This window comes from Panthera tigris, chromosome A2 (assembly GCF_018350195.1).
Source record: "Panthera tigris isolate Pti1 chromosome A2, P.tigris_Pti1_mat1.1, whole genome shotgun sequence".
Classification (NCBI taxonomy): Eukaryota; Metazoa; Chordata; class Mammalia; order Carnivora; family Felidae; genus Panthera; species Panthera tigris.
The window spans coordinates 144,454,154-144,478,541 of NC_056661.1; the positions used below are offsets into that span (position 1 = coordinate 144,454,154).

Consider the following 24,388-nt stretch of genomic DNA (forward strand, 5'->3'; position numbering starts at 1 on the left):
CTTAAGCTTAACCAACTGAACCACCCAGGAGCTCCTATATAGAATGGAATATTATCCAACCGTTAAAAGGAAGGAAATCCTGCCATATGGCAACAACATGGGTGAACCTTGAGGGCATTATGCTAAGTGAGATAAGCCAGTTACAGAAGAACAGATCCTGCGTGATTTCACTTATATGAGGTATTAGTCAAACTCGCAGGAACAGGGGTACAATGGTAGTTGCCAGGGACGGGGGTGTGGAAATGAAGAGTTGTTTTTCAACAGGTGTAAAGTTTCAATTATGCAGGATGAATAAATTCTAGAAATCTGGCGTACAAAATAGTGCCTATCTTATACACTTAAAATTTTAATATGGTAGATTAAAAAAATAAAATTAAAAAAAGGAAGAGCATCAGAGAAGGAATGAATGAAGATAAAATTTTTAAAAAGTTAATATGGTAGGTCTCATGTTCAGTGTTCTTATCACAATTAAAAAAAATAAAATGCTGGATAAATGTATCAGTAAGATTTTTTCATCTATCAGCTGTTTATGTTGGAAAAGAAGGTAAAAAGGATGAATTTATTTTTTGACTTGCTCTGGGGCTCTTTAGAGGAATTTATTTAAGTCAGACTGATTATACTACTAAATAACATGTAGAGAGATTTGTCTAGATTTTCAGGGAGGCTTATTTAAATATTTTTTAATGTTTATTTTTGAGAGAAGGACAGACAGACAGAATGTGAGGAGGGGAGGGGCAGAGAGAGAGGGAGACACAGAATCTGAAGCAGGCTCCAGGCTCTGAGCTGTCGCACAGAGCCTGACGCAGTGTTCAGGCTCACGAACCGTGAGATCATGACCTGAGCTGAAGTCAGATGCTTAACTAACAGCCACCCAGGCACCCCCAGGGAGGCTTATTTTAATTGAGCCACTTAGAACATAATATAACACATATGCCAGTATAAATGTGAGTAAATATAATTTTCATTTTAGCTTTTTATAGGGTTTACAAAAAAAGATAAAAGTGGATCATCTGCTTTAAAAAAGAAAAAAAAATGGAATGTCCTTGATATATTGAGGTCCCATGGATCAGAGACTCCAATAATTCCTTAGGGCCTACGCTTCATTTTAATCTCAGGGCAAGCCAGACCAACTTTTATTAACATGCTTTCCTTAAGAGTGGCATGGTTGTCATCTCTTTCCTGCCAGCGTCAGGTTTTTTGTGATCAACAACTCCATTTTAGGCACATTTCTCAGATATGTAAGGAAAGAATATCCAATTAAGATAATTTTCTTCCAGATATTCCTCGTACAGGTGTTGTTACTGTTTGAGATCCAAGTATGAATGACTGTCTCTGACTTCTTTAACTTGGGGTAATGGAAAGAGGGGCACAGGGATGGAAGTGAGATTTGAAATCTGTGACTGTGTTTGCTTTTGGCAAGCTCTTCCTCTCAATGCTGCAGTTTCATGTGGCACCTCTGAGAATATTGCCTCAACAGTATGGGCATGCTGGCAACCAAAACATGATGTAAAATTTAGCTAGTGTATGGTCGGGAGGTGTTTAAGCCCATCACTTTTTTAGATTCATTGTAAGCTTTATTGGTAAATGAAAATATGACTCATGTTGCACAATAATGAAGTATGTTGATCATATCAGGAACATTCTGTATTGAGAAGACATTAGATAAGTGCTGCCTTTTTTGTACCTCTGTTTTCTGTCTTGTACAGTTCACAGGCTTTGCCTGATGTCGCGCATACGTTGTTATTTCAGGTCCCGTGGGAATGGCTGCTGCTGCTGCTGTGGCAACAGGAAAGAAACGGAAACGGCCTCATGTGTTTGAGTCTAATCCATCTATCCGGAAGAGACAGCAAACACGTTTGCTTCGGTGAGGGCTCCTTTACCCATATCGTTGCTGTTCCTCAAACGCTTCGTGGTGCGGATGACAGTTAGAACATATGTTATTTGGTGCGTTGAGGATACCGAGTTAGATCCCTCGATGGCAGAGTTAGACTTCAGAGTACTCCTATGGAATTAAATAAATGAAACTAGAAATGATGAACAGATGTATAATATCACTTCAGTTCATTCAGAGAAAATTTTTATGCCGGCTCTGTGCCAGACATTGTTCTAGGCCTTGGGAATAGAACAGTGAACACAACAGATTCCCTTAAAGAGCTCTTATTCTAGTGGGGGGGGGGGGGGGGGGGAGAAAAATGTCAAATGAAGGTAGATACTTTGGGAAAAAATAAAGTGGAGTAAGGAAAATAGAAAGGTTGGGGCTTGGGGATATAGAGTGGTTTATTTTACAGGGGTGGTCTGGGAAGTCTTCTTTGACAGGCAAACTTTGAACAGAGATCTGAAGTAAGTGCAAGGGCGTTGTTGATGTCTAGGGAAAGAGCTTTTCAGACAGAGGGAATAGCAAGAACAAAGTTTCTGAAGTAGGATGGAACATGGTTGTCATGTTTGGGGAACAGTCAGGGAGAGAATGAGAGGAGATTGAGTCAGAGTAGTAGTATATATGATAAAGGGCGCCTGGGTGGCTCAGTTGGTTGAGTGTCTGACTCTGGATTTCAGCTCAGGTCATGATCTCAGGGTCGTGAGATCGAGCTCTGTATTGGCTCCCGTGCTGGGTTTGGAGTCTGCTTAAGATTTTCTTTCCCCCTGCCTCCCCCACTCACCCTCACTCTATGTCTCTTAAAAAAAAAAAAAAAAAAAAGTAGTCAAGAGCCATGTCATGGGGTCTTTGGTCCAGTATAAGGGCTTTGACTCTTGTTCTGAGTGAGATGGGCGGTCAATGAAAGCTTTTTTTTTTTTTTTTTTAAGTTTATTTCTTTATTTTGAGAGGGGGGCGGGAGGGAAGAGGCAGAGAAAGAGGGAAAGAGAGAGAATTCTAAGCAAGCTCCATACTGTCAATACGGAGCCCAGTGTGGGGCTCGAACTCACAAACTGAGATCGTGGCCTGAGGCAAAATCAATTCAGATGCCTAACTGACTGAGCCACCCAGGTGCCCCAAGAAGTCAGTGAAGGCTTTTGACCAAAGCAGTGATATGGTCTGATTTATATATATATATATTTTTAATATTTATTTATTTTGAGAGAGAGAGAGAGGGAGAGAGAGAGAGTGCTAGTGGGGGAAGGGCAGAAGGAGAGGGGGAGAGTATGGGGAGGGGGAGTGGCAGAGGGGTGCGGGAAGAGAGAGAGAATCCCAAGCAGGCTCTGAGCTGTCAGCGCAGAGCCTGACAGGGCGGTCGATCTCATAAACTGCGAGATCATGACCTGAGCCAAAATCAAGAATAGGACACTTAACTGAGTCACCCAGACGCCCCCTAATGTATATTTTAAAAGGATCCCTTGGGCTGCCATGTTGAGAATAGAATTTGGGTGTATAAGAAAGGAAGCAGGGTGAGTAATTAGGAGGTTATTGTAGTGATCCAGGACAGAAATTATAGTGTCTTAAAACTAATAGAGCAGGGCGCCTGGGTGGTTCAGTTGGTTAAGTGACTGACTTTGGCTTACGTCTCGCAGTTTGTGAGTTTCATTAAGCGCGGAGATGATATGATAAAGTCTACAAGAATACCTCTCAGCAGTAATCTTTATTATTATAAGTAGCTGTAAGAGAAAACCCCTTTGGTGGTTCCGGAAGAATTATACTCTCCATGTTCAACATTGTGTCACGTCTGTATCCTGAAGCAAACTTGTGGCCAACCCATATATCAGTGGGCTAGTCATTGGTCTTTAGGACAGAGGTATGCACATATTTTAAATGAATGAGCTATCCAACCTCACGCTCCCCTTTTCACATTTCACATAAAACAAAACAAAACAAAACACCTGTATCTAATCAGAATACATTGTCAAAGTAAGTTTTGTTTCTGTGTCACCATAATTTCCTTTAACTGTTTTTATTCTTTTTTCATTCTCTGATTCAGGAAACTCCGAGCCACGTTGGATGAATATACTACTCGAGTGGGACAGCAAGCTATTGTCCTCTGTATCTCACCCTCCAAACCCAACCCTGTCTTTAAAGTGTTTGGTGCAGCACCTTTGGAGAATGTGGTAAGAAGACTCAGCTGTGTTCTCAGATACTCTTTGCTTTCTGTGGGTTGTTGTTCATTCTTTTGGTCCTCTGTCTAGTACAATAGCTATTACTCCTATCCTCCCCTCATCCAGGGGTGGGAGTGGGACCCATTTTCAAGCTACTTTATGTAGATCAAAATAAAAAGGATTATTTCTGTTTCTTTCTTTTTTTTTTTTTTTTAATTTTTTTCTTTTTTTCTTTTAAAGTAATCTCTATACCCAACACAGGGCTTGAACTCACAACCTCAAGATTAAGAGTCACATATTCCACCAGCTGAATCAGCCAGGAGCCTTTATTTCTGTTTCTACTTATTGTAACCACATATTCTACCCTATTAGATATCCTATCTGATAGATACATTGCTATCTATCAGACGCAAGGGGGGAAAGTGGTATTATGTTTGTTAAGAAACCCATGCAGGTTTTGTAAGAAAGTTACTGATTTACGTCAGAAACAAAGTGGGCAATAATTCCACAATACAAATTTCATGAGACAAACCTCAGGAAGCATTTTACTGGTTGTCCGTATTTGAGTTGTCTATTTAAATCTCTTGCATTTCTTCAAAGAAATCGATTTAGCACTCTGCTTCAGTTTAGAAATAGAGTTGAATATTTTGATTGCCTAACTATCCATAGCTAAGTTGATAAAGATAGTATTTTACCCCTGCATACTTATGCTATGTGAACTGCTTTTTCTCTGGCCAAAATAACTTAGAATAATGGTCTGTCCAGATTTAAATTATATTTTGTTTTTATTAGGATAACATTTATTAGCTAAAGAGACATTCGTTAGATTTCTCCCATATAAAATATAGATATTTTAGGAATTTATGACTGATTAGTGAAATTTTGTTTATTGGTTTTTCTTTCACATACAAATGTCGTGGTTCCTTTTCAACATTTTTGTGTTTTGCCAAAAATTCCTGAGGCCCTAGAATGGGATGCATATTAGGACCTTTCCTTAGAAGAGTATGGTGGAAGGCTTCTACCTCAAAATGGCACCTGAGAAGCACTCATTAGCGTCATGATGTTCACAAACATGAAATCTGGGCATGTCTTCTTTTCTTCGGTGTTAAAAATTTAAAATAATTTTACTACTACTAATAGTAATGTGACCTATGAAAAAGACTCCTCTAGAAGACTCAGAAAAATACCTCTGAAAATTACTCACTGAAAAGAGGGGTGCCTGGCTGGCTCAGTAAGTTGAGCGTGTATGACTCTTGACCTCAGGATTGTAAGTTGAGCCCCATGTTGGGTGTAGAGATTACTTAAAATCTTTAAAAAAAAAAATCAAAAAGAAGTTTTTGGGAAATTGTTGGAGTCTTCCATAGAGTACAAAAAGGTATAGACTCTATGAAACAGAAGCAAACTATTGTATGATAAACTAGACTGAGATAAAAAGCAGTAGCTATTTTTTCACTGACTGACATTTGATAAATACAAGCTAAAGAATAAATACTAGTAGAAATGGAAGCAACATATGTCTTCAGAACACTAAAGAGAAAAAAAAAAGTCCATGTAAAAGGAATTAAAAAAACACAATATATAGAACAAAGTAATTTAAGTGAGATCAATTAATTCTGTTATAAATCGTAAATATAAATAGATTAACTCCTTTAAGAAAGACAAAGATTTTCTTTCAGATGGAACAACAATAATCTAAACCAAAACCCAACTGTATTTAATTTATGTGACATACTTACATTGACCACAAATGTCCAGAGTGGCTGTAAATGATACCATTAAGAAAGTGAAAAGACAATCCACAGAATGGGAGAAAATATTTGCAAATTATGTATCTGACAAATAACTTGAATCCAGAATATATAAAGAACTTTCAGAATTCAACAATAAAAAGACAGCCCAATTTTAAAATGGCAAACAATCTGTCACTATTTGCAGATGACATTATACTATATTTAGAATACCCTATAGACTCCACCAAAAATCTGTTCGAATGCATAAATGAATTGTTGCAGGATACAAAATTCATATACAGAAATTTGATGCACTTCATACACTAATAACAAAGTAGCAGAAACAGAAATGAAGAAAATAATTCTATTTACAATTGCGCCGAAAAAGAATAAAATACTTAGGAATAAACTTAACCAAGGAGGTGGAAGACCAGTACTCTGAAAAATATACAACAATGATGAAGGAAATTGATGACAACACAAACAAAAAGAAAGATATTTTTTGCTCATGGATTGGAAGAATTAATATTGTTAAAATGTCCATACTACCCAAAGTAATCTACAGATTCAGTGCAATCCCAATCAAAATACCAATAGCATTTTTCATAGAAGCAGAACAAATAATCCTGAAATTTGTATGGATCCACAAAAGACCTCGAATAGCCAGCGCAGTCTTGAGAAAGAAGGACACAGCTGGAGGTATCACAATCCCAGATTTCACAATATGTTACAAAGCTTTAGTAATCAAAACAGTATGGTACTGGCACAAAAAATAGACACATAGATCAATGGAATGGAATAGAAAGCCCAGAAATGAATCCACTGTTATATGGTCAATTAATCTATGACCATGGAGGCAAGAATATACAATGAAGGAAAGAAAGTCTCTTCAAAAAATGGTGCTGGGAACACTAGACAGCTACATGCAGAAGAGTGAAACTAGACCATTTCTTACATCATTCACAAAAATAAACTCAAAATGGATTAAAAACCTAATGTGAGACCTAAAACTATAAAACTCTTAGAAGAAAACATGGGCAGTAATTTCTTGTACGTTGGCCTCATCAAGATATTTATGCATGTGTCTCCTCAGGCAAGGCAAATGAGCAAAAATAAATTATTAGGACTACACCAAAATAAGCTTTTTGTACAACAAAGGAAGCCATCAACATAATGAAAAGGCCATCTGCTGAATGTGAGAGGATACTTGTTGTTTTTTTTTAAGACGTTGCTCTAAACGTTTATTTTGTTTTTGAGAGAGAGAGAGAGACAGAGCATGAGCAGAGGAGGGGCAGAGAGAGAGAGGGAAACACAGAATCCTAAGCAGGCTCCAGGCTCTGAGCTGCCAGCACAGAGCCCAGTGCAAGGTTCAAACTCACAAATGACAAGATCATGACCTGAGCCAAAGTCAGATGTCCAACTGACTGAGCCACCCAGGTGCCCCGATGTGAGAGGATACTTGTAAATGATATATCTGTTAAGGAGTTAATATCCAAAATACATTAAGAAGTTACATAGCTCAACACCAAAAAAACAAACAATCCAATTAAAAAAGGGGCAGAGGACCTGAGTAGACATTTTTCCAAAGAATACCTACAGGTAGCCAACAGATACATTAGAAGATGCTCAACCTCATTCATCATCAGGGAAATGCAAATCAAAACCGTAGTGAGATGTCACATCACACCTGTCAGAATGGCCAGTACCAAAACAAGAAGTAACAAGTGTTGGTGGGGATGTAGAGGAAACACCACTTGTGCACTGTTGGTAGAAATATACTTTGGTGCAGCCACTGTGGAAAGCAGTATGGAGGTTTCTTAAAAAATTAAAAATAGAGGGGCACCTGGGTGGCTCAGTCAGTTGAGTGTCCAACTTTGACTCAGTTCATGATCTCGTGGTTCATGGGTTCAAGCTCTGCCCTGGCAGTGTGGAGCCTGCTTGGGATTCTCTCCCTCTCTCTCTCTGCCTGTCCCCCACTTATTCTCTCTCTCTCTCTCTCTCTCTCTCTCTCTGTCTCTCAAAAATAAATAAAACTTAAATTTTTTCTTTTTTTTTTTTTTTTTTGAGAAGAAATAACCAGGGGCACCTGGGTGGCTCACTCCGTTAACTTTCGGACTCTTGGTTTCAGCTCAGGCCATGAATTTGCTGTTTGTGGGTTTGAGCCCCACCATTGGGCTCTGTGCCGGCAGTATGGAGCCTGCTGGGATTCTTTCTCTCTCTATCTCTCTCTCTCTCTCTGCCCCCAAACCTCTCGCTCTCTCTGTCAAAATAAATAAAATTAAAAAAAGAGAAAAAGAAATACCATACAATCCAGTAATTCTACTACTGGGTATTTACAGAAGAACATAAAAATACTAATTCAAAAAGATATATGCACCCCTATGTTTACTGCAGCATCATTTACAGTTGCCAAGATGTGGGAGCAACCTAAGTGTCCATCCATTGATGAATGGATAAAGAAGAGGTAGTATATGTCTACAATGGAATATTACTCAGCCGTAAAAAAGAATGAAATCTTGCCATTTGTGACAACAAATATGTACTCTAGAGGGTATTACGCTAAGTGAAATGAGTCAGACAGAGAAAGACAAGTATCATATGATTTCGGTTATATGTGGAATCTAAAAAACAAACCAAACCAATCAGAAACAGACTCATAAATAGAGAACAAATTGGTGATTGCCAGAGGGGAGTGGTGGGGATGGGCAGGCAGGTAAAGGGGGGCAGATGGGTAGAGGGGAGCGGGAGGTACAAGTTTCCAATTATGGAATGAATAAGTCCTGGGGATGAAAGGTACAGTATAGGGTATATACTCAGTGGTATTATGGTGACAATAGCTACACTTATGAGCATAGCATAATGCATAGAGTTGTCAAATCACTGTGTTGTAATAGCTGAAACTCATGTAAATTGTTTTCAACTACACTAAAAGTTTTTTAAAAATGGCAACAAATCTGAATACCTATTTCTCCAAATATATATAGAGATAGAGAAGTGGCCAGCAAGTATATGAGCACTAATGATGAATAGTCATTAGGGAAATGAAAACCAAAACCAGAATTAGACAGGATTATTATAATCAAAAAGATGGACACCAGTAAGTGTTGTTGAGAATATGCAGAAATTGGAACCCTCCATACATTGCTACTGGGAGCATAAAATGATACAGACGCTTCAGAAAGCAGTTTGGCAGTTTCTTAAAATATTAAAAGTAGAGTTACCACATGACCTGGCAGTTCTGCTCCTAGGTTTACCCAAGAGAACTGAAAACAAATCTTATACACAGTGTCCATAGCAGCAAGACTTATACATAAAACTTACACATGATATTTTTAACAGCATTATTCATAATAGCCTCAAAGTGGGAACAACCGAAATGTTCATCAGCTAATGAGCGGATAAATAAAATGTGTTATTATCCATATATGGACTATTATTCAGCAGTAAGAGGGAATGAAATACTGATAAAAACTACAGCATGGATGAACCTTGAAAACATTGCACCAAGTTAAAGAGCCCAGTCACAAAAGACCACATGTTGTATGATTCCATGTATATGCAGTGTCCAGAACAGGCAAATCTGTAGAGACGGAAAGTAGATTAGTCGTTGCCAGGTTGGAGAGGTGGGAGGGAGGAATGGAAAGTGACAGCCAATGAGTACGGAGTTTATTTTAAAGGGAATCAAAGTGTTCTAAAATTAGATTATGATGATGCTTGCACAACCCTACATATATACTTAAAAAGGTTGAATTGTACACTTTAAATGGTGAATTGTATGGTCTCATAGGCTGAATAGTGACCCCCAAGGATATCCAGGTCTGAATCCCTGGAACTTTGGTGTGTTACCTTGTGTGGCAAAAAGAACTTTGTGATGTGATTAGGTTAACAATCTTGAGATGGGGGAGATTGCCCTAGATTATCCAGGTAGGCCCTAAGCCTAACCACACTGTCTTTATAAGAGGGAGACAAAGGGAGATTGATAAGGAAATAGAAGATGTGTTGGTAGGAGTAAAAGGTTGGATGCAAGAGAAGGGGTCAGGGGCCAAAGAATACAGGCTAGGAGCAGCTAGACAAGACAAGGAAATGGACTCCCCCTAGATCCTCCAAAAGGACCAGGCTTGCCAATAACCTTGACTTTAGCCCAGTGAAAAACTAAGAAAATGAATTTCTGTTGTTTTAAGCCACTAAGTTAGCAATACCTGTGTCAGTCATACGAAACTAGTAGGTAAGGTGTATGAATTATAGTCTCAATAAAGCTGTTAAAAATGTTAAAAGTAAAATAATAGGCAAAGGCATGTCAGACAAATGCCTACAAAAATAAATCGTGGATTACAGCATTAATATCAGACAAAGCCAAATTCTCAAGACAATATTAACTGAGAACCAGAGGTAATTTGGTATTGATAAACAGTATAAATTTACACTGAACTTTTTATGCCTCAACTACCATTAAAGCAAAGTGTGCAGATCAAAAAATTACAAATATAAGAAAAATTTTTAAAAATGACAGTGGCAGGAGGCCTTAATAATCTTGGTCAGATTAAGGAGGCCTTAATAATCTTGGTCAGGTTAAGGAAGAAAACTGTAAATAAGAATATAGAAATCTGAATAAAAGAATAAACAAGGTTAATATAGAAGATATGTATGCTAGGGGAGCCTGGGTGGCTCAGTCGGTTGAGTGTCCAGCTTCGGCTCAGGTCATGATCTCACAGCTCGTGAGTTTGAGCCCCGCGTTGGGCTCTGTGCTGACAGCTCAGAGCCTGGAGCCTGCTTTGTATTCTGTGTTTCCCTCGCTCTCTGCCCCTCCCCCGCTCATGCGCGCACGCTCGCTCTCTCTCTCTCTCTCTCTCTCTCTTTCTCTCTCTCAAAAATAAACAAACATTCAAAAAACATTAAAAAAAAGAAGATATGTATGCTAGTATTATTACTACACAAGGATATAATATGCCATATTTGAAAAATAACATGAATGAATTATAAGAATTGACCATATATTAGGCCCCAACAAAAATCTTAATAAATTACAAAATGCAGAAACTATACAAACCATATGTTTTTTTATTCAAGGAACTACTTTAATTTTGTTTTTCATCCAGAACTACAAATCTCTTTTTTTAAAACTGAAGTATAATTAACATACAGTATTATATTAGTTTTGGGTACACAATTCAGTGGTTCAGTGATTCTGTAAATTGCTCAGTGCTCAAGCTAAGTGTACTCTTGAATACCTTTCATCTATTTTATTCATCCCTCACCCCGGCAGCCAACAGTTCGTTCTCTGTATTTAAGAGTCTGTTTTTTTGTTTGTTGGTTTTTTTCGTTTGTTTTGTTTCTTAAATTCCACATGTGAATGAAATCATACGGTATTTGTCTTTCTCTCTGACTTACTTCACTTAGCATTTTACATTTTACATACATCCATGTTGCAAATGGTAAGATTTCATTCTTTTTTTATGGCTGAGAAATATTGCATTAATCTACCACCTCTTTTTTATCCATCTGTCTATGGATGGACACTTGGGTTGCTTCTGTATCTTGGCTATTGTAAATAATGCTGCAATAAACATTATAGGGTACATACATCTTTTCAAATTAGTGTTTTCATTTTCTTTGGGTAAATACCCAGTAGTGGAATTATATAGGCCATATTTTTGACCAAATTACAGGAAATTTTGAACTTAAAATCAAAAGATGGACAGGAAAAATTTTTTAGCTACATGGAAATTTTAAAATGCTCGTACGTACATACATGCATACTTCTTAAACTTTTAAAAAATGGTTAGGGAGGTGTGGCACCTGGGTGGCTCATTGGGTTAAGCGTCCACCTCTTGATTTCAGCTCAGGTCATGATCCCACATTTTGTGGAATTGGGCCCCGAGTTGTCTGTGCTAACAGTGTGGAGCCTGCTTGGGAGTCTCTCTCTCAAAAATAAATAAACTTTAAAAAATGTAAAGCAAAACTTAAAAAATATGATTCGAACTGGTACTCAAAGGAATATTCACTGCCTTAATTTTTTTATATACGCAAGAAAGATGGAAAAGAAACTATTGAATTCGAGAAGCTGGAAAGGGAATATCAACATGAGTCTAAGAAAAAAATAGAATAAACATGTGGAAGAAATGAACGAGTCTGTGAGCAGAAAAAGTAGAACTGTTACATTCCAGAAATGATACTATGAAAAATCCAATGAAATAGAAAAATTTCTAGCATGCTAGTTGAGGAAAAGGGAGAAGAAAGCAAATATATAGACTTAGAAATTAGATAAGAGTTTTAACTGCAGATACGAATAGATTGAAAATTGTAAGGAAATTCTGTGCATTAATTCTGTTCTTCTAAATTAAAAATCTCAACTAAGTGGGTAAGTTAGTAAAAAGTAAAATCACTAAAATATACCTAAACCTCAGTAGAACAATAAATATGTACAAAATTGAAAAAGTAATTAAACTCTATCCCTCAAAGGAAACACTATGCTCCGATTATTTTGGGTGACCTCTGTTGACTTGCAAGGTGCAGGATATTCCTTAATCTTACTATACACTGGTATAGAAAGTGGTATTAAATAATTAGAGCCATTGTTTACCATAATCAGTATGCAATGTATTACACATAATCTCTTGTTAATAAAAGGAAATGATTTAGATTTTATAATAATGTCTAACATTTATTGAGTGCTTACTGTGGCATATATACTGTAGGTATAACTATACTGTAGGTATGTTATAAGCACTTTGTATGTATAATCTCATTTAATAATTTTAAAACTGATATTTGCATTTTGTCCTGCCTGAAGCTATCCTTAATCTTCCTTTTTGCTTTTCTAGCTGGAAGCTGCTGAGAACTCTAGGAAAATTAAAATTCAGTAGGGCTGTTCAGTTTTGGAATATGGATTTCAGATTCAAGATTGTTATTTTAAGAGCTTGTTAAAAGGGGATTGGAGGGGCGCCTGGGTAGCTCAGTCGGTTGAGCGTCCAACTTCGGCTCAGGTCACGATCTCACGGTCTGTGAGTTCGAGCCCCGCGTCAGGCTCTGTGCTGACAGCTCGGAGCCTGGAGCCTGCTTCGGATTCTGTGTCTCCATCTCTCTCTAGCCCTCCCCCATTCATGTTCTGTCTCTCTCTGTCTCAAAGAAATAAATAAATGTTAAAAAAAAAAGGGGGGGGGGGATTGGAAACTTTACGAGGCCTTTAATAGTTGATGTTAAAATGTTTTGTAAATATTTTTCAGCATTCTGCCCATATTACCTCCTTGCCTACAATTGGGGTGTATAGCAAAGCACTGTAAATAAAATTAAATGGCTCACAACAAACTGGAAAAAATGTTTTCAAATTAATAACAGCAATTATAATTTATTGAGTATTTTTAACATGCCTGTTTTCTGCTGAGTACTTTATGATTTTTACTTAATCACAATAATCCTATTATATATATCTATATATATATATATCTTATTTGTGCTTTACAGATGTAGCAATTTGAGGGTTTGAGAGCTTAAGTAATTTGTTCAAGATCACACAGTAAGTAGTGAACTAATGATTAATATTCTTAATATATAAAGAGCTCTCAAAAGTCAATAAAAATATGAACAGATGAATAACAAAGACCCAAAGATAGGTTTGAATATGGATTATCTATTAGGTGATATTAAGGAATTCTGTTATTTCTGTAGGATGTGATCATTGTATTATAGTTATGTATGAAAATGCCCTTATATTTCCAGGATGCATGCTAAAGTATTTAGAAGTGTTTAAAATATACTTTAAGTGGTTAGCCCCAGAAACATTGCATGTGTATGTATATGTACAGATGGAAGATAAAATAATTATGCCAAAATATTGACAATTATTGAATCTGGGTGGTGAGGGTAGAAGCACTTATTTACTGTTCTTTACATCTTCCTGGATATTTAAATTTTTCATTTAAAATTCTATTTTCAAACACCCAAAGACAAAAGAGAAAAAAAACATGAACAGAAGGAGGAAATACAAATGTCTAAAAACCCAAAATTTTCAAAGAAATGGGAATTAAAATAGAAAGCCATTTTACATGGCTTGGGAATGGCAAATGTGAAAAAGATGTACATCTTGCAATGTTGGTATCTCAGCTTATTTTTTTTTTAATTTTTTTTTAACGTTTATTTATTTTTGAGACAGAGAGAGACAGAGCATGAATGGGGGAGGGGCAGAGAGAGAGGGAGACACAGAATCGGAAGCAGGCTCCAGGCTCCGAGCCATCAGCCCAGAGCCCGACACGGGGCTCAAACTCGCGGACCGCGAGATCGTGACCTGAGCTGAAGTCGGACGCTTAACCGACTGAGCCACCCAGGCGCCCCACAGACAGTTTAAACTGTGTAATTTTCTACAGGGCAGATTGGCAACTGGTATAAAAAGTGCCCAAATGTACACTTTTTAATCCAGCTTCCTTTTGAAATTTTATCTTAAGGAAATAATTGGTTAAGTGGGCAAAGATGTATGTACATTAGTCACTGTACTCTTTATAGTATTTTTTTTTAATTTGAGAATAACCTAAATGTTTAAAGATAAGGGATTAAATTGATGGCCCATCCAGAGATAGGACTGCTATCCTGCCATTAAATATCACGACATAGATCTTTTTCTTAACATTTTCAAATGGTGATGTTGTATTAAATGAACAAAGCAGGTTATGGAACCATACAAAGAGTCTGGTCCTACTTTAAAATTAAATCTGCATTTTATACATGTTTATGGAACCTCTGCATTTGTATAGTACAGCAAATATATGGTTAGTAAAGTTACTAACATTTGTATCATTTTTTATAAAAACTATTAAAAAAACTTTGAAGTATACATAGTCTCAGTAATTCTGGCAATAACCTGGAGGTGTAGGGATATTATTATTTTCATTTTGCAAGAGAGTACTAGACCAGAGAGGCTAAGTGATTTGCCTAAGATTCCCCAACTTCTGTATAATAAAGCCACTGTTGGGATTTGGGTTCAAGGTGATGGAGTATTACATTTTCCATAGGTTTGTCTAGGGCATTAAATATGGGGTTTCAAATTTAATCTCATTTCCTTAGTCCTTGCCTCTTCTTCTAAAACGGAACAGAGCTACCTTTCAGTTCTCCACAGTCCTGTGAAAGAAAGGTCAGGATGATTATAGCTACTACCTGCTTCTTTCTGGGGAGGAAAGGAGACAGTTTAAAGCGCATTTTTCTGGTGGTGGTAATGAACAGCAGAAGTCACTCCTCCTTTCCCTCTTCTTGGTCACACCCGCAGAAACAAGAGGGGAGGCCATCAGGGCACCTTGAGGGTGAGGGAGTGATGGGGTGAAAGATAGTAGGACATAGAAGTGAAATTTTGGGGGCACCTGGCTGGCTCAGTAGGTAGAGCATGTGACTCTTCATCTCAGGGTTGTGGGTTCAAGTCCCACGTTGCATGTAGAGATTACTTAAAAACAAAATCTTAAAGGGACGCCTGGGTGGCTCAGTCGGTTAAGCGTCCGACTTCAGCTCAGGTCATGATCTCACGGTCTGTGAGTTCGAGCCCCGCGTCAGGCTCTGTGCTGACAGCTCAGAGCCTGGAGCCTGCTTTGGATTCTGTGTCTCCCTCTGTCTCTGCCCCTCCCCTGCTCATGCTCTGTCTCTCTTTGTCTCAAATAAAAACATTTTTAAAAATTTTTTTAAAAAATAAAATCTTTAAAAAAAATGAAATTCCATCTATATGCCCATATGTTTGTATGCAGTTTTTAAAAAAGAAAGAAAAGTTATTTCTATATACATTAAAGATACAAATAACAGAAAACAGACATTATCAAAAATACTTCCCAAAAGATTGTCACTGAAATAGAACAGGAAAGAGAAAAATCTCCTCCTAGATATCTTAATAGCACTTCAACTTGAGCAAAACTATAAACTTAAATCTTCTCCTCCACCAAAAAAAAATTCTTACGTCTATTTCAGTGTCTGTCTGTCCCTCATCCAGTTATGCAAGGCAGAAACCTAGAGCCATTTCTGGCACCTCCCTCTCTCCTCTCTTCCCCATACCCATTATTTTGTTCTCCATTTCCTAAATAGCTCTCAAATTTGCCCAGTTTTCTCTCTTTCCATTGCCACCAGCCTGGCTACCAACTCTGGTGTCCATCCAGTTCCCTTTCCGCAGGAGGCCTTTGCGTGACTCTCCTCCACCTCTAGCCATATCTTCCCCCCTCCCCAGCTTCTCTCCACTCCAGCCACAAGAGTGTCCGCTCACTCCTTTGCACAAACTGTGTCATCCCTCCACAGAGCTTTTGTGTATGCTCTTAACTCCAATTTGCTCTCTTTCTGACCTCCTTCCTCACCTTATAACTCTGACTTGTACTTAAGAATTCAGTTCAGTCGACACTTCTGCGAAGCCTTCTCTCACCTCCTGCATAAGTCACAGCCCCTCATTCTAGCCAAGGCTCTCACCGCACCTCCGCCTACTTACTACAGATGCACTCTTATTTGTGTGATTATTTGATCACTGTCTGTCCCCAGCTAGATTGTGAGCCCCAAGACAGGAGGGGCTAGATCTACTTTGTTCTCCATTGTGCTCCCAGTGCCGCACGTTCCCCTGCCACGAGTAGCTGCTCGGTAATATTTGTTGCATGAAATAAAGCGTCTTAAACATTCGGCAGCACTCAGCAATGCAGATTTGGTTTCTAGGCTCTAATCCTCCGTTGGATCTCAATTGAGACCTTGGGAAGTAAAGAACTACGAAGTTAGCTTGTGTCCTTCTTTATAGTACTTGTCCTGGCTCGTAATTGTACATTTATTTTTGTGATTATTTTTTGTTTGTCCTCTCCACTAAACAGGAATATACACAACAATGGGACACTGTGACTGATTTTGCTTTCCATTTTGTCCACAGCCCTTCCTTAGCACAGTGCCTCACATACAGGAGATGAATAATAAATACTTGTTTGATGGCTGGCTGGATGGGGGAGCTGCCGGGTTCAGAAGTCACATATGCCATGTCTATACTTGTAATGTGGGATAGTGAAATAAAACCAGCTAAACTCTCAGAAAGAGCCTTTGACTATGATGTAGAACGAGATTTCCTTATCCAGAAGCTCAAGGCTTCTCTACGTCGCTTGGGATCTAGACTTTCAGATCTAATGTTCTCTGCAGTTTAAAACCTTTGTCTTCTTAAGCCTCAGCTTTTTAAAACAAAAAACAAGTTAAAAGACCTCCAGAGCAGCTCCATTGAGTGTTTTGACCCTTTTTGATATCCTTCTTAAGTGAAGGTGTGGCTCCCATAGTAAAACATAGCATTATTAACATTTAGACAAGCTCATTCAGTTTTGCCAATGGGTTGGTATTAAGCTAGAGTGGGCATATATAACTATAACTCCACATTTGTGAAATCTGTTTTTAAGCTTTGATTTTTTTGTATAGTTCCGCACATGGATTTTTCCTATATGTTGCTCAGTGTCCTCATGTGTAAGATAATACCTACCTCACTGGGGAGCAGTAGAAATTAACTAAAGTTGATTATCATCCCCCATATATGTTTAGAGAGAGCTGGCATGAGAAGCATTGGCAAATGGTAGATTTTTTAAGTTGCCGTGCCCTGAGGGCATTCTCTTGGCTTACTGCCATATCCCGTACTTTTATAGGTGTAGTAGGAATAGGCCTAGAAATATTTTGTTGAGGAACAGAGAGAGAATTTCTATCCGTTTTTAGAAGAACTTCAAGAGTCTCTGGAGATGTAGCTCTTTTCTCAGAGTTAATAATCCATAGCAGTGGGGTGCCTGGGTGGCTCAGTCAGTTGAGCATCCGACTTTGGCTCAGGTCATGATCTCATGGTTTGTGGGTTCGAGCCCTGCGTCAGGCTCTGTGCTGACAGCTCAGAGCCTGGAGCCTGCTTCAGATTCTGTGTCTCCCTCTCTCTCTCTGCCCATCCCCCCCCCCACCCACACTGTCTCTCTTTCCTTCAAAAATAAATAAACATTAAAAAAAATTAAAAAAAAAATAATCCATAGCAGTTAGATGGGGACACACTGGATATGACTAACCAGTTCCACAGGTACAGAAATTAGTCATAGTCACAGAGGCAAGAGGTAGCTCTGGGGTTGTCACCAGCTTCTTTGAAATCATTCTTCTGTCTTTAATTCTTCTTTCCCAGTAGATGGGTGAGCCCTGGAGTTGGTCAGGATTTCTTGTTCTAAATCATTCACTTTTTTGTATAGGTTTTTAAAAATAGCTTTGAGTTAGGAAATGTGGAAGCATATTTAAAAAATAGTAAAGTAAAAATACCTTATAGTTTCACTCATATGTGGAATTTAAGAAGCAAAACAAATGAACAAAGAAAAAAAAGAGAGAAACCAAAAAGCAGACTCTTAACTTTAGAGAACAAATGGATGATTACCAGAGGGGGGTGGAGTGGATGGGCGAAGCAGGTAAGGGGATTAAGAGTACACTTACCATGATGAGCACTGAGTAATGTATAGAATTGGTGAATCACTATATTGTACACCTGAAACTAGGATAACGCTATATGTTTACTGGAATTAAAATGTTTAAAAATAGTAAAGTAAAAAAAAAAATAGTAAAGTAAAAAATCTTCATTTATCTACGTACTTAACAAATAACTAACACTGTTAGGTACAAAGTAGGAGGAGATAAGAATTCCATCCAAGTCCTTTGAGGTTTCAAGGTCCAAAACTAGGGATCCGGGGGCGAGGGGAAAATTAGGAATCTGGACTGAGGCGGGGGAGGAAAGAGGCTAACATTGGGGCTGGAGAGAGAACAGGGTGAAGCCAACATAACTTCATGGGCCAGAGTCTGGCCTGGCTCCATGCCAGGTGTGCTTCAGGATCACAGGTCTGAGGGCAGCTCTGCACTGGGGCATCTTTTGGTTTACCTGAGATGACAATATATTTTTCATTTTAGAGGAGCTCATAGATAAAAAAAAATTTTTTTCAATCTTCCATGGGACCTTCCTGAAGATTTGTCTTTTCTCCAGAAAAGCTTCAGGTATACAGAACTATGGTATTTTGTCGGGGACTGTTTTTTCAACCAGACTAAAGGCCTGTTGATATTATGTTTGTAGCAGCCAGTTCCTAAATCCTCAACAAGCACATTCTGTGCCCAGAACTCTAATGGCTCTTGTAAACACCCTAAACGCTTTCCATCTCTGGCAGTTATGAGAATGCTTGTCAATATATCTTCTGCACATGTCTGATTATGTCAACTGTTTCATAATGTATGTTAAATAAAAGACCCAGTCCCTATGCTCAGTGATGTCACACACTAGTTGTATACGGTATATATAACAATCTAAGTGACCATTTGAGTTTGTAGGAATTTAAAAAGGAGTAAGAGAATTATGGGTAGAACACTTGGGGATTTTTCTTAAAAGAAGTGGAAATGGAGTTGGGCCTTGAAAGATGGATAATGTTTGGATAGGAAGCAGAATTAAAGACCCAGAGGTAGAAAAGAACTTGCTAGATGCAAAAGTTAGTGAGGAAACTGGCCAACTAAGAGGGTGCCGTCCCCATAGTCTACAGAACTGGGCAGGCACAACTGTTATCTGGTGGCCGCAGTGGAAAAGTAGGGAATGATCAGAAAGGTTGAAATGCTGGACTGAGAGTTTGGCCTTCATCCTGTGAGAACTGGGGAGCTGTAGAGATGGTTTTGAGAAAAAAAGAAATGATAGCTAAGTGGCTGAACGTACAGGCTTTGGAGCTAGACAAAAATTAGTTTGGGGGGCGCCTGGGTGGCTCAGTCGGTTAAGCGTCCGACTTCGGCTCAGGTCACGATCTTGCGGTCCGCGGGTTCGAGCCCCATGTCGGGCTCTGGGCTGATGGCTCAGAGCCTGGAGCCTGCTTCCAATTCTGTGTTTCCCTCTCTCTCTGCCCCTCCCCCGTTCATGCTGTGTCTCTCTCTGTCTCAAAAATAAATAAACGTTAAAAAAAAAAAATTAAAAAAGAAAATAGTTTGGTTTATACCTATATTACTGTTATACTAACTATATGATTTGGGGAAGTTACTTAAGTTCATTAAGCCTTGTTTTTCTTAGCTGTACAATGGGTATACTAGAATTTTCCTTATTGAATTGTGTGAAGATTAATTGAGATCATATATGCAGTGCTTGGCACCTGGTAAGTGATCAGTAAATCATATTCAGTGTTTCAGAAACTTACTTATTTTCATATAGTCCCAAAGGGGCTGAGATTTTTTTTTTAATACTTTTTTTTTTTTTTAAAGGAATCTCTATACCCAACATAAGTTTGAACTCACAACCCTGAGATCAAGAGTCACATGCTCTACTAACTGAGCCATCCAGGCACCCTGGGCTCAGATATTTTAAATGTCATTGGTCAATAGGATGAATTGGGGGAAGAGAGATTGGTAGACAGACCAGCTGATTTTGTTTTTAAGTGGTTTTTAACTTTGTAAAACCAGTTAGTTGACAGATTGGTATGAAGTAATAAAGGCTTAAGCTATGGTTTTTGAAATAGAGGATAGAAGTTGGAAAAACAAACCTCTGTTTCATCATATCTATGACATCAGCAGTTATAAGATGCACCCTTATTTATTTACCATGAAGAAAGAAAAAACATTGACAAACTCGGGCACAGTGCTTATCACTTAGAATTTTTATTTTATATTTATTGAAAGAACTTTTTCAAGCTTATTTAGACATAGATTTTAATCACATTGCATTTTTATATAATACATAAAAAGGAAAATGAAAGTGAAATAAATTGATACTCCTAAAACGTCCTCACTTTCACAGCTCAGTGCTTCTGAATGACTTCTTGTTTCAAAGACATCATTGGCTGTGACATTTCATGTGATATTGTCCTCGGTGCCATCAAGAGCATATGGGTGGTGCTGCATGTTTTTAGAAAGTGCTCTGAAAAAAAAAAAGAAAGAAAAAGAAAGTGCTCTGCTGTTGTCTCCAAGCTGCAGCAAGTTTGATGCTGGGGCTTCTTGATCTTACCAGAAATACCACTGGGGAGATTATCCAACTATAACCAAGACTCACATTCTTTCTCAAATGTTGCTCAATGGTTTGTTGATTGAAAAGGCAAGGGATTGCATTGCTCCCAGGGATAACAGCCATGTTCATATGTGCAGGAAGTGACAACTGTGCCCCAGGTTGCCTCATCCACAGCAGTTTTAAGATGTATCCCAATTTCAGGCACACCTGGGCGGCTCAGTTGATTAAGCGTCCGACTTGGGCTCAGGTCATGATCTCGCGGTTCATGGGTTCAAGCCCCGTGTCAGGCTCTGTGTTGACAGCTCAGAGCCTAGAGCCTGCTTCGGATTCTGTCTCCCCCTTTCTGCCCCTTGCCTGCTCACACTCTATCTCAACAATTTTAAAAAAGAGGTATCCCAATTTCAGAGGACATTTAAATATGAAAAAATATGCATTTCAGAGGTGATAGAATTAAAGCACTAGCTTGATAATTCTGGGAAACTTTACTGAGCAACCTTAAAAATACTGTGGTCACAGCTGAAGTTTTGTTGTAAATTACTTGGAGGAATGCTCTACCAACAATTTTTTTTTTTTTTTTGATACTCAAGATATTTTTAAGGAGTTATATCGCACTGATAAGTTTAGCAAAATGCCTGGTTATAAATTCCTAGAATTTTACTGACCCATAAAAATGACCAAAATTGTTTGAAACTAGCTAATAATGTAATAGTAATAATCTAATGATTTCCTGTCTTTGAATGCCAGGTATTTCCAGCACAGTGAAATTTATTTTTATAAATAAATATATTTATATATATCCTTACTATGGGCCTGCATACTAATATAATGATTTAACCTAATACATTAAAGTTCAAAGACCAGAACTTAGGCTAATAAGATTGAGTTTTTCTGTGGGCTGGTAGTGTAAACGCTCTACATCAGATACAGAAACCTGGAAAGCAGAACATATAAATCCTTAAGTGGGCAACACCAGCTGCTTTTGTTATAATAAATACGTGTTGGCAATGATTTTTCAAACTTTCTTTTTTTGTTAGAAACCAGGATAAAACTGAATCTCTAGGATGATAACGATTCTACGCCTTTATACAATTTTTCTGTCATCCCCTTCATTGTTGACCTATTTGGAAGGTTCTATAACTGCCAAAGTTGTACTTCATAGCCAACGATGATTTTTAGTTTTCCACAGGCTTGAGGTGGAGTATGAGAATCTTTCTTTTTTTTCGCCGTCGTAATGAGATACTTACAAGGAAACTTGTCCTGATTGAGAGTCCAGTCTGGAGTAGAAAACCCAGGACTCAAACATTATCCTAATTTCTGGGATACCTCATTTTCTCTTCCCTTATTTCCTAAGATAATGGCGTGAGCCCTGAAAACAAGTTAGTTTCCTGCCTCACCTTGTCACATTTCCAAAATTCCCTGGCTTTCGTGTTATCCACGAAGGTGTCCTTATCCCCCCCACCCGGTGTCCTTGTAAGTGAATGCACCCGTTATTGGTGGTTGTGGGGTCCTGTGTCTGCCTACTATTTGTGCTCATCATGGAAGAATGTGTGTATGTACAAATGCGCTGCTGTTAAGTTCTCTGTCTTTGGAGAGACCTTTCACTGGTAGTAGAAGGAAAGGAGTCAGAACAATGACATCTGGTTCAGACCCACATGTCTGAGCTCCAGAGACATCGTGGATTTGAAGTTGACCTCTGTCACCAGGGAGTACCAGAAACGAGGAAGGCATGACCTGCAGGGCTCTCTTTTGGCCCTGAGCCTTATAGTGACAGTGGCACCTTTGACATACAACTACAGTATATGCTTCTTGTTTTTATCTCAGACGCTTTCAGCCCAGCCTCTCAAGCACTGAATCACCTGTTGGGTAGTCTGGCCTTGCAGGAAGGTAGCAGCAGTTTCAGATAGGTTGCTTAGAGTTTTAGAGAGGCAAGTCCTTGCTGATCTTGGAAGTGATTTTGTTGACGAACTGCCACACCTAGGTTTTATCAGAGGGCCTGGGCAACACAGAATAAAGAATTCCGTTCCTGTTAGATCTGCAACAGGTGATGGTGCCAGTGTTGATGGAGAAAACGTGATTTTAACTGAGAAGCAGTGTTTCTGTAAAACTTCCCACTGGCTCCTTTCTGCTGTTATTACCTGTAGTTTCATCATCTTTTCACTGAACTCTGTACGGTGTGATGTCTTCGGGGCCGTCGGGTATTTTTATCTGCTAGTTGTAGAAGTGTTTGTGCTTAGGACTCTGCTGTGGTTGAGGAGGGCGGCCCTACCCACCTTCCGGTTGCTTGGCACCAACCCTCCCTGGCTGTCGGGCATCTTGTTTATTTCTGCCCTTAATTCCCTGCAGGTGCGTAAGTACAAGAGCATGATCCTGGAAGACCTGGAGTCTGCCCTGGCAGAACACGCCCCTGCACCACAGGAGGTTAACTCAGAGCTGCCCCCTCTCACCATCGACGGAATTCCAGTCTCTGTGGACAAAATGACCCAGGTAAGGGGCGGGCCGTGAGGAGGAGACAGAAAGGCGAGTGGCCCAGGTGTGGGCGGGCCTCAGATCTCATTTCTCAGTTTTGTGCTCGGTGACACCAGCAGAGAGAGACGCAGGCTGGAGTCTGACAGTGAGGCGGTGACAGCCTTGGGGAAGAGAATGTAGTGTTGGAAGAATGCTCCCACCCAGAGAGCACGGATGTGGTCTCCTCCTTGGTTGACAGCTCTTTTCTTTCACTTGGGCCACTAGATTAGATAAAGAAACTTGGCTTGGAGTTGTTTTGGACAGGTGACTGTTAGGACTTTGATGAATCACCATCAAGCAGGCAAACTGTTATTCTTTGGGGCTGAGCTGCTCCTCTTTCCATGTAAATCTGAATACTGCCATGCTGTCACCAAGGCTCCCCTCTCTGGGGAATAAGTATGGAAAACTCAGAAGGACACCCTCCTGAGTCATTGTTCTCTCCTCTTTCTTTGACAAGGGAAGTCAAAATGGACTTAGCCTGATAAATCAGCATACTTCAGGAATTTTGCTGAGATGGTCTGTTTTAAATATCTTAGCTTTGAAAGTGATAGCTTGATCAAGATCAAATGCCCTTTTGTGACATTACCCCACCGTATTTCTTTATTAATATACTCCTCTCTTGCTAAATCCACCTGTGAGTTTTCTTTCCTTATTCAGTGTCTTCCAGCAACATTTCACACAGTTGATTATTCCTTCCTTCTGAAAATGTTCTCTGTTTCTGACCCCATACTCTCCTGAATACCCTCCTACCTCACGGTGCTCCCGCTCAGCTCTTCTGCTGACTCTTCTTCCTGTTCTCACCTGATCGATATTGGCATGTCCGTATCTTTAGTTTCTTTCCAAGTGGTCTCATCCTGTCCTGTGGGCTTTATGTCTCCTCTGTATGCTGTTTATAGCCCGGCTTATACCCCTGTTTGATCTCCAGTGCCCAGTGTGCCCCAGACAGGACCTTTCATCGCCCAACCCTCAGTTCCCCCTATCACTGCCACCCCCCGACCCCATCAGTTAACAGCACCACCATCTGTCTGGTTGCTCAAGTGCTGGCATAGGAGCAACCCTTCGTTTCCCTGTTTTGCCCTCGCTTGCAACGTGGATTCATTAGCAAGTCATGTCAGTTCAGCTCTGAGATGTACCCTAAACCTGCCTGTTCTTCTTCGTTCCCATTACCACCCTCACCCAAACCGAC

The 24,388-nt window shown here is 39.1% G+C and overlaps 1 protein-coding gene across 6 annotated transcripts in view; it reads left to right on the forward strand.

The window, feature by feature from the left end:
- NRF1 (nuclear respiratory factor 1) overlaps positions 1-24,388 on the forward strand; it is a 144,016-nt gene that overhangs the window by 57,651 nt on the left and 61,977 nt on the right. For all 6 annotated transcript variants that reach the window (XR_006212616.1, XM_042972093.1, XM_042972104.1 and 3 more), the window contains exons 3-5: positions 1,750-1,864; positions 3,909-4,035; positions 23,041-23,181. Coding sequence is in view for 5 of the 6 variants with exons in the window: in XM_042972093.1 (XP_042828027.1) it covers positions 1,750-1,864; positions 3,909-4,035; positions 23,041-23,181 (383 nt within the window). In the remaining variant the exon portion in view is untranslated. The remainder of the gene's footprint in view (positions 1-1,749; positions 1,865-3,908; positions 4,036-23,040; positions 23,182-24,388) is intronic.